Genomic DNA, 12394 nt, shown 5'->3' with positions numbered 1-12394 from the left:
GAGAGGCAGAGACGGGTAGATCTCTGTGAGTTCAAGACCCACTTAGTGCACACAGTGAGTTCCAGGACATCCAGAGCTGCATAATGAGACCCTATCTTGGAAAAAAAAAAAAAACAAGGGAGGAGGAAGAAAAAAATCCCCAGTATGTATCAGCTATTTACAGCACGATGTTGCTGTGTAACAAAACATATCATAAGGTCAATAACTGTTTACTGTGTTTTTCTTAGAAGTGTGTGGATTGGTGAACTAGCCTGAGCTAGGCTCAGTCCTTCTTATGGCTGGGCTCACTTTTCTGGGGTTGTTTGTTAATGACTGCCCTGGAATAGCCTTTTGCTAAATGGCAGGACACTTGGCCATGCTCCACATGCCTTATCCTCTAGCCTGTCAGCCACAGTGAATTCTCTGGATATTTCAGATGAGAAAGGAGGAAGTCCACATATAACATGCTTCTGCTCACATCCCATTGACAGAAACCACAACATGGCAGGACTCAGGCAGAAGGCTCTCTGTATCCACACCACTAGGCTCTGGGTCTCTTCCTGAACAGATGGCTAGCAGACAGCATGAGGCATGGGTACCCAGCAAGGTGAAGGATGGAGCACGCTTCAGGTGAACAGGTGGACAACTGCCCTATGAGTCAAAGTGCACACACACACAGACACAGACACACACACAGACACACACACACACACACACACACACACACACACGCCACCCAGGCCTAAAACTCAGTAAGGCCAGCTGAATGGATCACCCATCATGCAGATATTGAGATCACATTATAGAAGGGAAATGTTCTACCACAGAGATGCTGGGATATGTCAGTGAGTCCTGACCCCATCCTCACTCCCTTTTTGAGTGTAGCTCTTGGACCCCAAATGTATCAATGAAGGCATCCTGCAGGCTAACCAATTGACAACGGCTGCCTGGAACTCAGAGCTGGAAACAATTCCAAGGCTCCATCCACACTCATGGGAAAGAACATCATGAGTTGATTAGTAATGTCTGCCCTGACTGTGAAAGGGGGCATGATGGCACTCACTCCATTTGCAGAGGGAGATAATGCCTTTACTCCAGGCTCTGTCTGTGATCACCTTCCTAATACCATCCTTCATCCTTTTCTCATCCCCATCCTCCATCCTCATCTGCTTCTCATGTCCAGCACCTTTGCCAACAGGACAGAACAACCTTGGCCTGCGGAACTACATACGTGCACGTGCGCACACACGCGCGCGCGCACACACACACGCACACTCCTGGTTATACATGACCACGCCTGCCCACTTTCATAAACACGTCCACCAAATTTGTGATGAAGCACTGGAGTGGTTTTATTTTGGTAATTACAGCAAATTAATATTCATAGGTGAGCAGAACGGCTCCCTGGAAGCAAGTCCCGTGTGTGTGTGTGTGTGTGTGTGTGTGTGTGTGTGTGTGTGTGTGCCAGTGCTCCATATCTGATAAGTGCTATTAGCCGGCAGGCTATGCAGAGTATGAAAGGCTCACTATCTATAGAGTGTGCCTCTCAACCACCAGGCAGAACTCGGCCCCGAGCCTGCTGTTAAAAGGGGACATGATTCCTAGCAGAGACACACGCTGGGGCCTTTGGGCACACTGTAGGATGGCTTACTCTCTCCTTAATTAGATTACAGATCCAGCACTCTTGGAACTGAGAAAGGAGCTGCTGAATGAGAGCAGTGGATTAAAGGCAGAGCTAGGGCTAGGCCAGCCATGGTGAACTGAAGGAACAAGGGTAGAGGACCCAGCCCCTGCCTGAGAGGTGAGCGTTGCTCTCCCCGGCTTCTCCCAGTGTGGGCATGTCTGGGGTGCAGCAGGCTGGATGCTATGAGCATACTGGAAATGGGTACAGCATCCTTCCACAGTTACCTGAGAAGGGACCGTCGACATGCACAGGACTAGGGACCCCTCCTGAGAGAATCAAAGTGACAAGTCAGAGAGCCTCTGCCTCCCATTCCACTCCATGTTCATAACTTGAACCCATGCCCTGTGGCTCCCAGGCTCCACGGCTGCCAGGCTAGAGTGCTGGAGCAGGCAATGCCAGCCACAATAACCATTAGGCAATATTCCAGTGAGCTAAAACCGCAGAAGGTAAGGTTTTGCCCATCCAAATTCTAACTTGGAGCGATGGACAGGAAGGGTGACTTCATATAGTCACTTGAAACCAGAGTCACTAGAGAGCTGTCATCACCAAAACTGTTCTCCAAGGTTACATTGCTCCAACACACGGGAAGGGACAGGAGTTCCCATCTTCCAAGAGTAGAGGTGTCCACACACCCCACCCTCCTCACCCCGTTGAGAAGGATGCAGAGCTATGCTTTGCTGCCCAGCAGCTACAGCCTCCTACGGAAGAAGCTGCTTATGGACCCTCTGCAGATAGGCTTTTACAGCATCTTAGCTCACTGCCCACTTCTACCTGCGCCAACCTGCAGACTGACTAAGTTAGAGAGGGGTGCCGTGTTTTGGCTCCTGGCTCTGGAAGTCCAAATTTGAGGGGCCTTAGCTGGTCATGACCTTGCTGGCAGAGTCAGGAGGTGGTACAGGGCATCATATGACTAGAAGTGTGTGTGTGTGTGTGTGTTCTGATCTCTCCCTCTTATGCAACCCCCAATATCCACTTATATAGTTCTGCCCTAATGACCTCAGACCCCACCCTAATCAAGCCCTACAGTCCCACCCCTAAATGCCAGGGTCAGGTAAAGTGCTTCCCCTCTTCCTGCCTCATAATGGGGATAGATTTATTGAAACCCATCAAGCTTGGGACAGACATTCAAACCCCACCAAGTTTACAGCATTCAGTCTCCCACTGGACATCCAGGATCAGACATGTTCCCTTGGGGACGTGCATCCTGGGCCTCTGAGCAGAAGTCCATGGTGCTCTCCCACAGCTGCGGCAACCAATTGTCCAGCAATCGTAAGAGGGCCACTGGGAGCAAAGAGACTGCTGCCTGCTGAGAACCTCACGCGACACGTATGGTACGTGTCCATCACACTGTCCTCTGCATATCATTAGCCTTGCAGAACTGCCGCTCCCGTCATGCAGCAAATACCGTGCCACAGCTAGAAAGCTCCCTACAAGGTCAAAAAGTGGCATGAATCCTATCCTAGGAAAACCTCAACCTGTTCCTAAAATCTCCCCTTTACTCACGAGTAATGCCTCCCTGCAGTAATTTGCTCACAAAACAAGCTAGCGGGACTCCCAGTGCCATGGGATGGAGGGGGACAAACAGAAAGAACGCTCAGACAGAACCCGCACAAAGTATAGCTAAACCTGAGAATGGGCGTGGGGGGATGTGAAGGGGGGCAGCTTCCCAGTCAAGGAGGGAAGAGTTGAGTGGGCTCCTTCTCCAGTATAGAATAAGTGGGTAACTAGACAGTGGGTCCCCTGGAGACTCCGTGAGACCTGTTCCCATAATAGAATGACTCAGGGAACTGCATCTCCCTAAGTCCAGTGTCCTGAGAGTCCCTCCATCCTGAAGCCAGACTGTGCCAGGAGAGGGTTATGAGAGTGAGGACAGGCAACGGGCTACTCTGCTGCCAGGGACCAAGTGACAGAGACTCCCACGAGGCTGGGAGAAGTCTTCACAGATATCCTCTTCCACTTTTGCAAGGGCAAGAAGACAGGGCCCAGCTAGCATCGGAGGAAACACACGATCCTCAGAGTCCAGGGACACAAACCAGAACTCAGCCCCACCACCCTGCACAGCCCAGACCCTTCCCTCAACTCACAGCTCTCTACTCCACAATCCACATCTAAAGGACCAGGGCTCTAGGGGAGACAAGGAGACCCTCAGATGGGAAGATGCTCACCACCCTAGTCCCACGTCTGGCATTTAATATGCTTTGGCATGGTGTTGGGAAAGCTGGACCTACATGATCCAAACACCCTAAAAGTCCCTCCACTCATCCTGAAGCCAGACCATGCAGGGTGAGGGCTGGGGGGTTGGGGAGACAGATCAGTTAGCAATGTACTTGCCTTGAAAGCCTGAGAACATACTAAGCACAGTATGGAGGTTCCCACTTGTCATCCTTGCACTGAGGGCTGGGGTGCAAAAGCAGGGAGATCCCAAGAGCTTCCTGGCCCTGCCCAGCCAGCCTAACCTACCTATTGAGCTCCAGTCCAATAAAAGACCCTGTCTTGAAGTGGGTGGACAGCACCTGAGGAAGAACAACCAGTGTGGTCCTTTGATTAACACACACAGCATATGCACGAGGACCCACATAAACATACATCCATACTCTTGTTTACACACACCCAGAGAGAGAGAGAGAGAGAGAGAGAGAGAGAGAGAGAGAGAGAGAGAGAGAGAATTCTAGCCTGTCTATGATCCCATTCCTGTCACCTCGTTAGCTAAAGATAAAAAGAACTCTGCATGGAGAAAATAGGGCATCGCTAGGGCCCCTAAGCACTAGGGACCAGAGAGCTGGCCACCTTACTGCCCAGAACTCCCCTGCTGGTGTGAGAACTCTCAGCCTGAAAAGCCCCCAAATGAGGAGCAAGGGGGTGGGGGCAGCACCGCCAGGCTAGGAGAGAGCTGGGCCAGAGAGACATTAGTGAGGATGTTTATCTGAAAGCCTGTTTAAAACTCTGTAACATTCACCTAATGGGAAAATTTGAAGAGAATTCAACTGGATTTGTCCTTGTTAAACTAACATTAAGGATGTTTAACAGCTGTCTCGGGCACATCGCATTATAATCTGGAGACAGACTTGGCAAACTAATGGTTTGGTTTGTCATCGGGAGAATGGGTAAAAGAAGCTGGGCCGAGCCGGTATGGGCAGCCCTCCAGAACCACTTCATACCAATTTAAGGGGGTCCCCGGCTCCCTGTTTTCCTGCCTGTTGAACTTGTGATGAGGACTGGGAATGAGAGCAAGAGGCTCATACACTGTGCACCAGCCCAGTTAGCAAGGAAAAGGGGAAACTGATCCCCAGGGAGGAGACTACAGGTGTATAGCCCTCGGAAGTCTGGTTCAGGCCAGCTGTGGCCTTTGAGTCTGCGCTCAAACAACTTTAGAAAGTGGCCAACCCCAGGGCTGGGGAAATAGCTTCATCCAGAAAGTGCTTGCCTTGTGAACACAAGGACCTGAATTTGATCCCCAGAACCCAAGTGAAAAAGAAGTCTGGTGTAGCGAGCCACAGTTGTAACCCCAGTGCTTACTGGGGAGACAGAGACAGGCTGACCCCTGGGGTTCACTAGCCGGCTGGGTTAGCTGACTCACTGGGTTCTGGGCTAGTGATGAGCCCTGTATCAACCAACAACGATGGACATCTGAACAACACCTGAGATTGACCTCCGGCCACACACACACACACACACACACACACACACACTGATCCTGAATCTCACTCTGGTCACTCGTCGCTCATTGTCAATCACTCATTTGCTCTGCAAACCGCAAACTTTTGGCAGAGGCAACCTCACAAAGTCTCCAAGGCTACGATATGTACAGGAACGTAATTCCTGGAGGATTGGAGAAAAGGGCCCAAACCTGACCCTGGGGTGGGCCCTGAGAAAGTCTCAGGGAATGGAGGGATGGCTGGGGGGTGATGGGCAACACTCCAGTCATGATAGATTCTCTACAGACACTGTCAGTGGGGTGGGCTGGGGGGCCTCTTGGAGGCTGCCAGAGGAGTAAGTATAGTCAGACCACCTACCTCAGACCCCCCAATCACAGCCCCCTGGCTCCAAGCCCTTTGGGCCCCTGTCCAAAGAATCTTTTTCCTCTCCCCAGAGCCATCACGCTGGAGAACACCCTGGTCATCCTGTCCACGGTGGCTCCTGATGCTGGCCGCTACTACGTGCAGGCAGTTAACGACAAGAACGGAGACAACAAGACGAGCCAGCCCATCACTCTTGCTGTGGAGAGTAAGTAAGCGCGGGACCAGGGACATCACCGAGCAGAAACAAGGCGGGTCATTAAATCTCAGGAATGGGGCTCTAGGGGGCTGTTGGGAAGACAGAGTAGTAGGGGAAGCTGGGGCTGGAGGGGTGGAGCCATCTCCAGAACAGGAGGAGCCACAGCCTGAGTGGAGGGACGTGGTGGTGGTGAGCCAAGCCAATGAAGGTCATGGGTAGGGGGAAGTGGAGTTCTGGGATGCTTCCATGGCAGACACAGCTCGGGGAAAGGGTAGGTTTATTTTTACCACTACCGTGTCCACTGGAGGCTAGGAGGAGGCAGAAGCAAGTGAGAGAGTGTGTGCTCACATGTGTGGGTGCCAGCCACCCCAGGCTCAGGTGCGGATGGAGAGAACACCCAGGGAGAGCGGAAGCTCATTTTAAAAGAAGTACACTAACTGTCTGCCCAGCTGGCACATAAAAGTGCTGTTTCCGCTCGGAGCCAGGCATTCCTCTCAGCAGGCTCGCCTCCAGATTTCCACCTCTGCCCCTCTTCAGATGCCTGACGCCCCTGGAGAGACAGGCACAGGAGCTCAGCCCAATATAACCTGCCCCAGTGTCCTCTAGCACAGAGACTCCCCCCTCCGGACGAGACCAGAGCGGGGATGTCTCCCCTAATCTGGTTCTCTCTACCAGAGTGGCCTCACCCTCAGAACCTAACCTCAGGCTAGGCAAGGTGAGGTAGATAGCCAAGGTCCCTCCTGGGCTGGGAATCACTAAAATGAAGTCGGGGTTGAGTTTGCACTTCCTGAAGCAGCTAAGCCCCACACCAGCTGGGGGAGCCAGATGTTCACATACCTCCACATCTGTATGATTCCCACTCCCACAGCACATCTCATTTATCATCCTGCTGTGCCCATATGCACCCGTCAGCGGCGAGTTGAGTGTCTCTGCCACCTCGTATCCTAGCTTCTGTCTGCCAGTGTCTAGAACATTCCCAGCCCCTGTTGTCTCCTCCCTGGGCCTTCTGAGCTCCGACGGGACTCTTTTCTGTAGACCCAGTTGGTTCCTACCTCCAAGCCAGCTTCCCATCTGCCTGGGAAGAAATACGAATTAGGAGGTGGAATGCCCACTCTGGATACTGACCAGTGAGGGTCATGGATGTCACCTCTGACCTTGACCTGAGCCAGGACTGTTTGTACAGGAACAAGGAATTTGTTGACGTGGAGGGATTGTTTTTCTAACAATTTCTCAGTGGTAAGCTTATTCAGAGTCTCCTGGGATCCAGACATCTTTTTGAAGAATTAGTGTCAAAGTGGGTATATAGCTCCATTGGTTGAGTGTTTACCTACCACACACAGAGCCCTGGTCTCCCTCCCCACATAAAAACGGGTGTGGTGGCAAATGCCTGTAGCCTCAGCATTGAGGAGGTCGAGGCAGGAACATGAGGAATTCAGGGCCATCCTTGGCTACATAGCAAGTATGGGATAGTCTGAGACACGAGACAAAGAGACAGGCTGGGAATGGTGGTGCACGCCTTTGACCCCACCACTCTGGAGGCAGAGGCAGGTGGATCTTTCATTATGTAGCCCAGGCCGTTCTTGTCTAATGAGATCCTGTCTCAGAGAGAGAGATGGAGGCAGGGGGAGATACACACACTGAGAGACAAAGACATGGAGTGAGTTGTCCAAGTTAAATCCAGGCATCTTCTTGCGTGACTCAGTTTACCCCAGATGCATGGTCAGGGAGGCCTTCTGTTTCTCCTCCAGCATCTGACTCGTCCTCTTAAGAACTGAGGCAACCCATGGCGGCTCTTTCTGTTCTACCTCAAACCACCCCCACACCTTCCAAACAGCCCAAGTGAGGCCCAAGAGCCCCTTCCGCCCCCCTCATCTGCCTCCATCCCAGTCCCACCCAGCCGCCAGTCTCCCTCATTCCCAAACCCCTCCATTTCTGCATCCTCAACTGAGATGAAAGCCGTATCCAGCACAAACTCGCCTGATTTCTAGCTAATTTCCCTCCCACGAGGGATTGCACTTCAAAACCCTGTGCTGCGCTGACATGGTCCCCCAGCCTGCCTGCCAGCCAATTTGTGAGAGCAATTGCCACCTCGCCCGCCCACCAGCGGCTCAAAGCCCCTGTTACCTGGCTTGAAGCCACACCCTCCTTCTCCTTCCCCCTCCTTTCCTTTACCCATCAGGCTCTGCTCCCTCCAGCTCAGCAGCTTCCTGCCAAATCCTTCGGGGAGCCATGCACACTGTTAACAGAGAAAGAACCAGGCTGGTGACCCTAGAAATTACACCTAGAGTCACAGTCCTGAAAGGTCACACCCATCTAATGAACACACCCGAGAGAGAGAGATCAGACCTTCCTGTACTATTATATAGAAATATAATATAGACTTAAAAAGAATATAAATATGAGCCCCACATATCATTTTAAATTTTTCCAGTGACCCCATTTTTATTCATTTATATTATTTGTGCGTTTTATTTTTGGGTGTTGGCTTTTGTTGTTTTTTGGGGGGGGAATGGAGGCGAATTTCACATAGCCCTTGAACTCCCTGTGTAGTTGAGTTTGGCCTTGAACTCCCCATCTTCCTGCCTCTGCCTCTCGAGCACTGGGATTGCAGGCACACACCACCACACTGAGGCTTACCTCATTTTTCACAAAGTAAAAAGGAATAAGCAGAATTCATTTTATTAATGTGTTTTATTTAACCCGATGTATCCAAAATATCTTTTTAGCATGCCATCAATATAGAATATATTAGCAGGATATTTTACATTGGGGTTTTTTTTTTTGCATGCTAAGTCTGTGAAATCTCTGCGTGTCTTACACTTGAAGCGCATCTCAATTTGAATGCTAAATCTTCATCTGAAATACGTGATCTGTATTTAGATTCCATCAGATTTAGAGCCATAAAGGTATATAGTCTTACGCCAAAGTTCTTCCACTTCTACTTAAAAGTGCTCTAATAACTGGACTGGGGACTCTGTTTTTTAATTAAATGTAAATTAGTTAAAATTAAATCTCATTAAATCAAAGGGACGCAAGCCACATTGCAGGAGCTTGGTGGGCATGCGTGGCTCGTGGACCATGCTAGATGGCCTGGATGCTCTGAGGATGGAGAGCTATTGTCGGAAATGAGCAGGTGTCTGTGTCTATCAAGTCTTTTCAGGAAAGAGCTAATGGCCCTTTGATGCCCACTTGAAGCTCCTGGGGCCAAGTGAGTGAGTCACGTGTTCCCTGAGCCCGGCTACTTCCACTATATGGTAATGTCTCAAGCAGTGCTGAGAGAAAGAGCACGGAGGGGAACTGTCCCTGGTTGCCACTGTGACAGAAATAGTTTAAGGCTGCTGGATCCAACATGGCTTTCATGTGGCAAGCTCCATCCGTCCTTGCCCCTGGAACCCTTTAAATCAGGAGTTCTTAAAGAGATGTTCTCCCTGTTTGGGCTTGCCTAAGAAGTCATAGCTTGATTGCTGAGGTTCTAGCCACCAGAGCATCCCAGGATTGCTGGAAATGTTATGATGTGCACACTCCAGAGCCATCTTGTTGAGTTTCCTTCCCAGCCATGCTTGTGAGGCCCTAATCCTCCTCGAGATCAGTAGCCCCTCCCAGGTGCCAGGTCTTGCCTTCCCCACCCTGACTGGTAGCAGGAACCCCATAATCATAAGCTGAGTTCCCACAGAGCCCCAAAGTTAAAGCCTTGGCTTCTGCCCATTCCACGTTGGGGTCTTGAGGGCTGTCTTTAAGCCTTTATCTGGACCGTGAGTTGAACGCAGCACACACTGAATGCATTCTGGAGCCTGGGCTATGCCTCCTCACAAGAGGTCACAGGAGACCTGGCGGCCAGGCACCCTGATTCAGCACAGTCTCCCAGCAGACAGCTCAGGACAACCAGGTATATCCTACAACGGTGAGTCGCACCATACCTGGTGGCTTCTGGCATCACCTTCGTTATCCTCCACTCAGAGCCATTGCCTCCTTCCTCAGGACTCAGGGCTCTGGGCACTCTGATAGGCTGCTGGCGTCCTCTAACGGCAGTCGCCGGTGGCAGATGGTTAAACTGTCATTATCCGTACTTTATATGACAGTTATTGGAGGGCATACATGCCACAGCACCCACTCGGGAGTCAGAGACAACCTGAAGGAGTCTCCTCTCTTCCTTCCACCATGTGATCCTCAGACCTGGTGTCACGTGCCTGTCACTGCTGGGTCGTGTAACCGGCTCCCGTTATCCACATTTCACAGGTGACAAAAGCTGAGGGGACAGACCAAAGAAATCATATCATCCACTTCCCAGTGGGTTTTCTAATCCCTGACAGTCAGGCATGGGACCCACATTGGGTAGCCGCAAAGCCTGGGCCCTGGGCTCCACTGTACTCTCATGCCATATCAGGAGGAAAACACAAGTCACAGAAGGTCACCCATGTCTCCCTCCCTGGCTCTGTCAGAGTCACCCTAGCTAGGCTACCTCTCTCTGCTTGTTCCCATCTTGGATGGCAGCCCCTGCCCCTATCACCTAGACACCCCATTCCCTCACCTCTGGCCTGGCCCTATCTCCTGAACTGTAGGGGCCTACACCCTACACTCTGCACCTTTCACGGGTCCTCCCACACCGCTGCTTCCTGTTGCAGGAAATGAGAAAGCCCAGCGTTTAGGCTCAGCCTTCATCCCTCACTCCTGAATGCCATGAGTCGATGCCAAGACCACACGAGGAGGCCCCAAGCCTGGCGCCCTCTGAACTTCTCCAGCCATCCAGACATCCCATCACCATCTCAAATAATGCGATAGAATCCAAGCACATCTCCCTTTGAAACCTAGTTTCTCCCCGGGATTTCCCACCGTTCTATAAAGGGGCCCATGGCTAGGCTTCCTCTCTCAACCATCATGACCCTTCTGCCCTCTTCCTCCACCGCTAGACAATCACTGGGCCCTGTTGGCTTTGTTCCCTTGTCCCAGCTGGGCACATATATCTTCAGCCACCAAGCCCAACCCAACCCAGCATCCCCCAGTAGAATCTGGTTCACCCCCACAGCAACAGGGATAGAAAATGGGCTTCGTAGCATGAGGTATTCCTCACCTTTTGTTTGCCCTGTGCTAAGAATGGTGCTGGGGACACAGGTGGGTGTGGCTGGGTAATGTATGAGAACCCCTGAGCCCTTCCTCCAGCAGGCCAAAAGGAGTGGTCTGGGGAGGGCCAGCAAGCCAAGATCATGAACTCTGCCTCCCCCCCTCCTTGTCTCTGAGTGCCACCACTGCGGTGTCTACTCCCTTGAATACATAGTTCTGTTATAGAACACCCTTCTTTCTCTTCTCAAGACCCCCCAAGTCTAGGAACTTCTCTGAAGCTGTACACCCACCCCCATACACTTATCCCTCAAAGGCTGGGCATGGCAATCTCTCTATCAGTTGGGAACCCTTGAGGCTCTGTAACACCCACCTCTCGGTATAATCCCACTCAGCTGTGGGGTGATGGAAGAAGCTCTTCCCAACGTGGGTACGCTGTTGCCAGGAGGACTAACTTCACTGAGTGTCTACTTTGCGCAGCACATTCTGCATGCATGCTGGACCAGCTGAGCCGCTCCTTCCAGCCCTCGCCGTAGGCATCCTTAAGTCACTAACGCGCTGGTATTGGTGAGACTCCCAGCTTTCCTCTCCAGGAGGACATTTCCTACCCCCTCTCTATGTGGGAATTCCCCATTCCTGATATCCACCAAGCAAGACGTGTTGAGCGGGGACCTGAATTCACACCGCCCAGACAAGTGCTACCATTTTTTTTTTCAGTACTAGGAATTGATCCCAGAACCCAGAGATAGCTGAACTGTATTCCCTAGTTCCTCGTAGTTTTTATTTTGAGACAGGGTCTTGCTGGGTTATACAGGTTGGCCTTAAATTCTCTGTCTTCTTGGTTCAGTCTTCATCCTCCCCACCCCCCACCCCTGCCAAGCAGCAATGATAATAAGCTTACATCACCTAGCCTAACTCTAGTGGTTATTTTAATTTTTTGGTTTTGGGGCTATTGTTGTTGTTGTTGTTCAGACAGGGTCTCCTACAGCCCATACTTGACCTTGAACTCAGTATATAGCTCAGGATAACCTTAAACTCCTGATCTTCCTACCTCCTGCCTACTGGGATTACAGTGTGCTGCCACGCCTAGTCATGGTTTTGAGACAGGAACTCACCATATAGCCCTGGCTAACCTGGAACTCGTGCTGTAGACCAGGCTAGCCTCAAACTCACAGAGATCCACCTACCTCTGCCTCCCAGGTGCTGGGAATAAAGGCTCAAGTCACCACGTCCACTACCGTCCCCTAGCTCTGCTACTTCTCCCAGCTACCACATTGGAAACTGAACCCAGAGCCTCTTGCATGCTATCCTCTGAGCTATATCCCAGGCCCCAATAAAATGACTTTTATTACCCCTTTGTCCTGAGAAAACTGAGTGAAATAGATCTCTGTCTCTCCTCTCCTCTTCTCTCTTCTCTCTCTCTCTCTCTCTCTCTCTCTCTCTCTCTCTCTCTCTCTCTCT

At 51.3% G+C, this 12394-nt stretch overlaps 1 protein-coding gene across 3 annotated transcripts in view; it reads left to right on the top strand.

Annotated features, from left to right (window-relative positions):
• Sdk2 (sidekick cell adhesion molecule 2) overlaps window positions 1–12394 on the top strand; it is a 282059-nt gene that overhangs the window by 170606 nt on the left and 99059 nt on the right. For all 3 annotated transcript variants that reach the window (XM_050140393.1, XM_050140394.1, XM_050140392.1), the window contains exon 5: window positions 5754–5887. In XM_050140393.1, the coding sequence (XP_049996350.1) occupies window positions 5754–5887 (134 nt within the window). The remainder of the gene's footprint in view (window positions 1–5753; window positions 5888–12394) is intronic.

This window comes from Alexandromys fortis, unplaced genomic scaffold, assembly GCF_014885135.2.
Source record: "Alexandromys fortis isolate MF-2015 unplaced genomic scaffold, M_Fortis_MF-2015_v1.1 scaffold_39, whole genome shotgun sequence".
Classification (NCBI taxonomy): Eukaryota; Metazoa; Chordata; class Mammalia; order Rodentia; family Cricetidae; genus Alexandromys; species Alexandromys fortis.
This window is presented reverse-complemented; position numbering and strand designations above follow the sequence as displayed.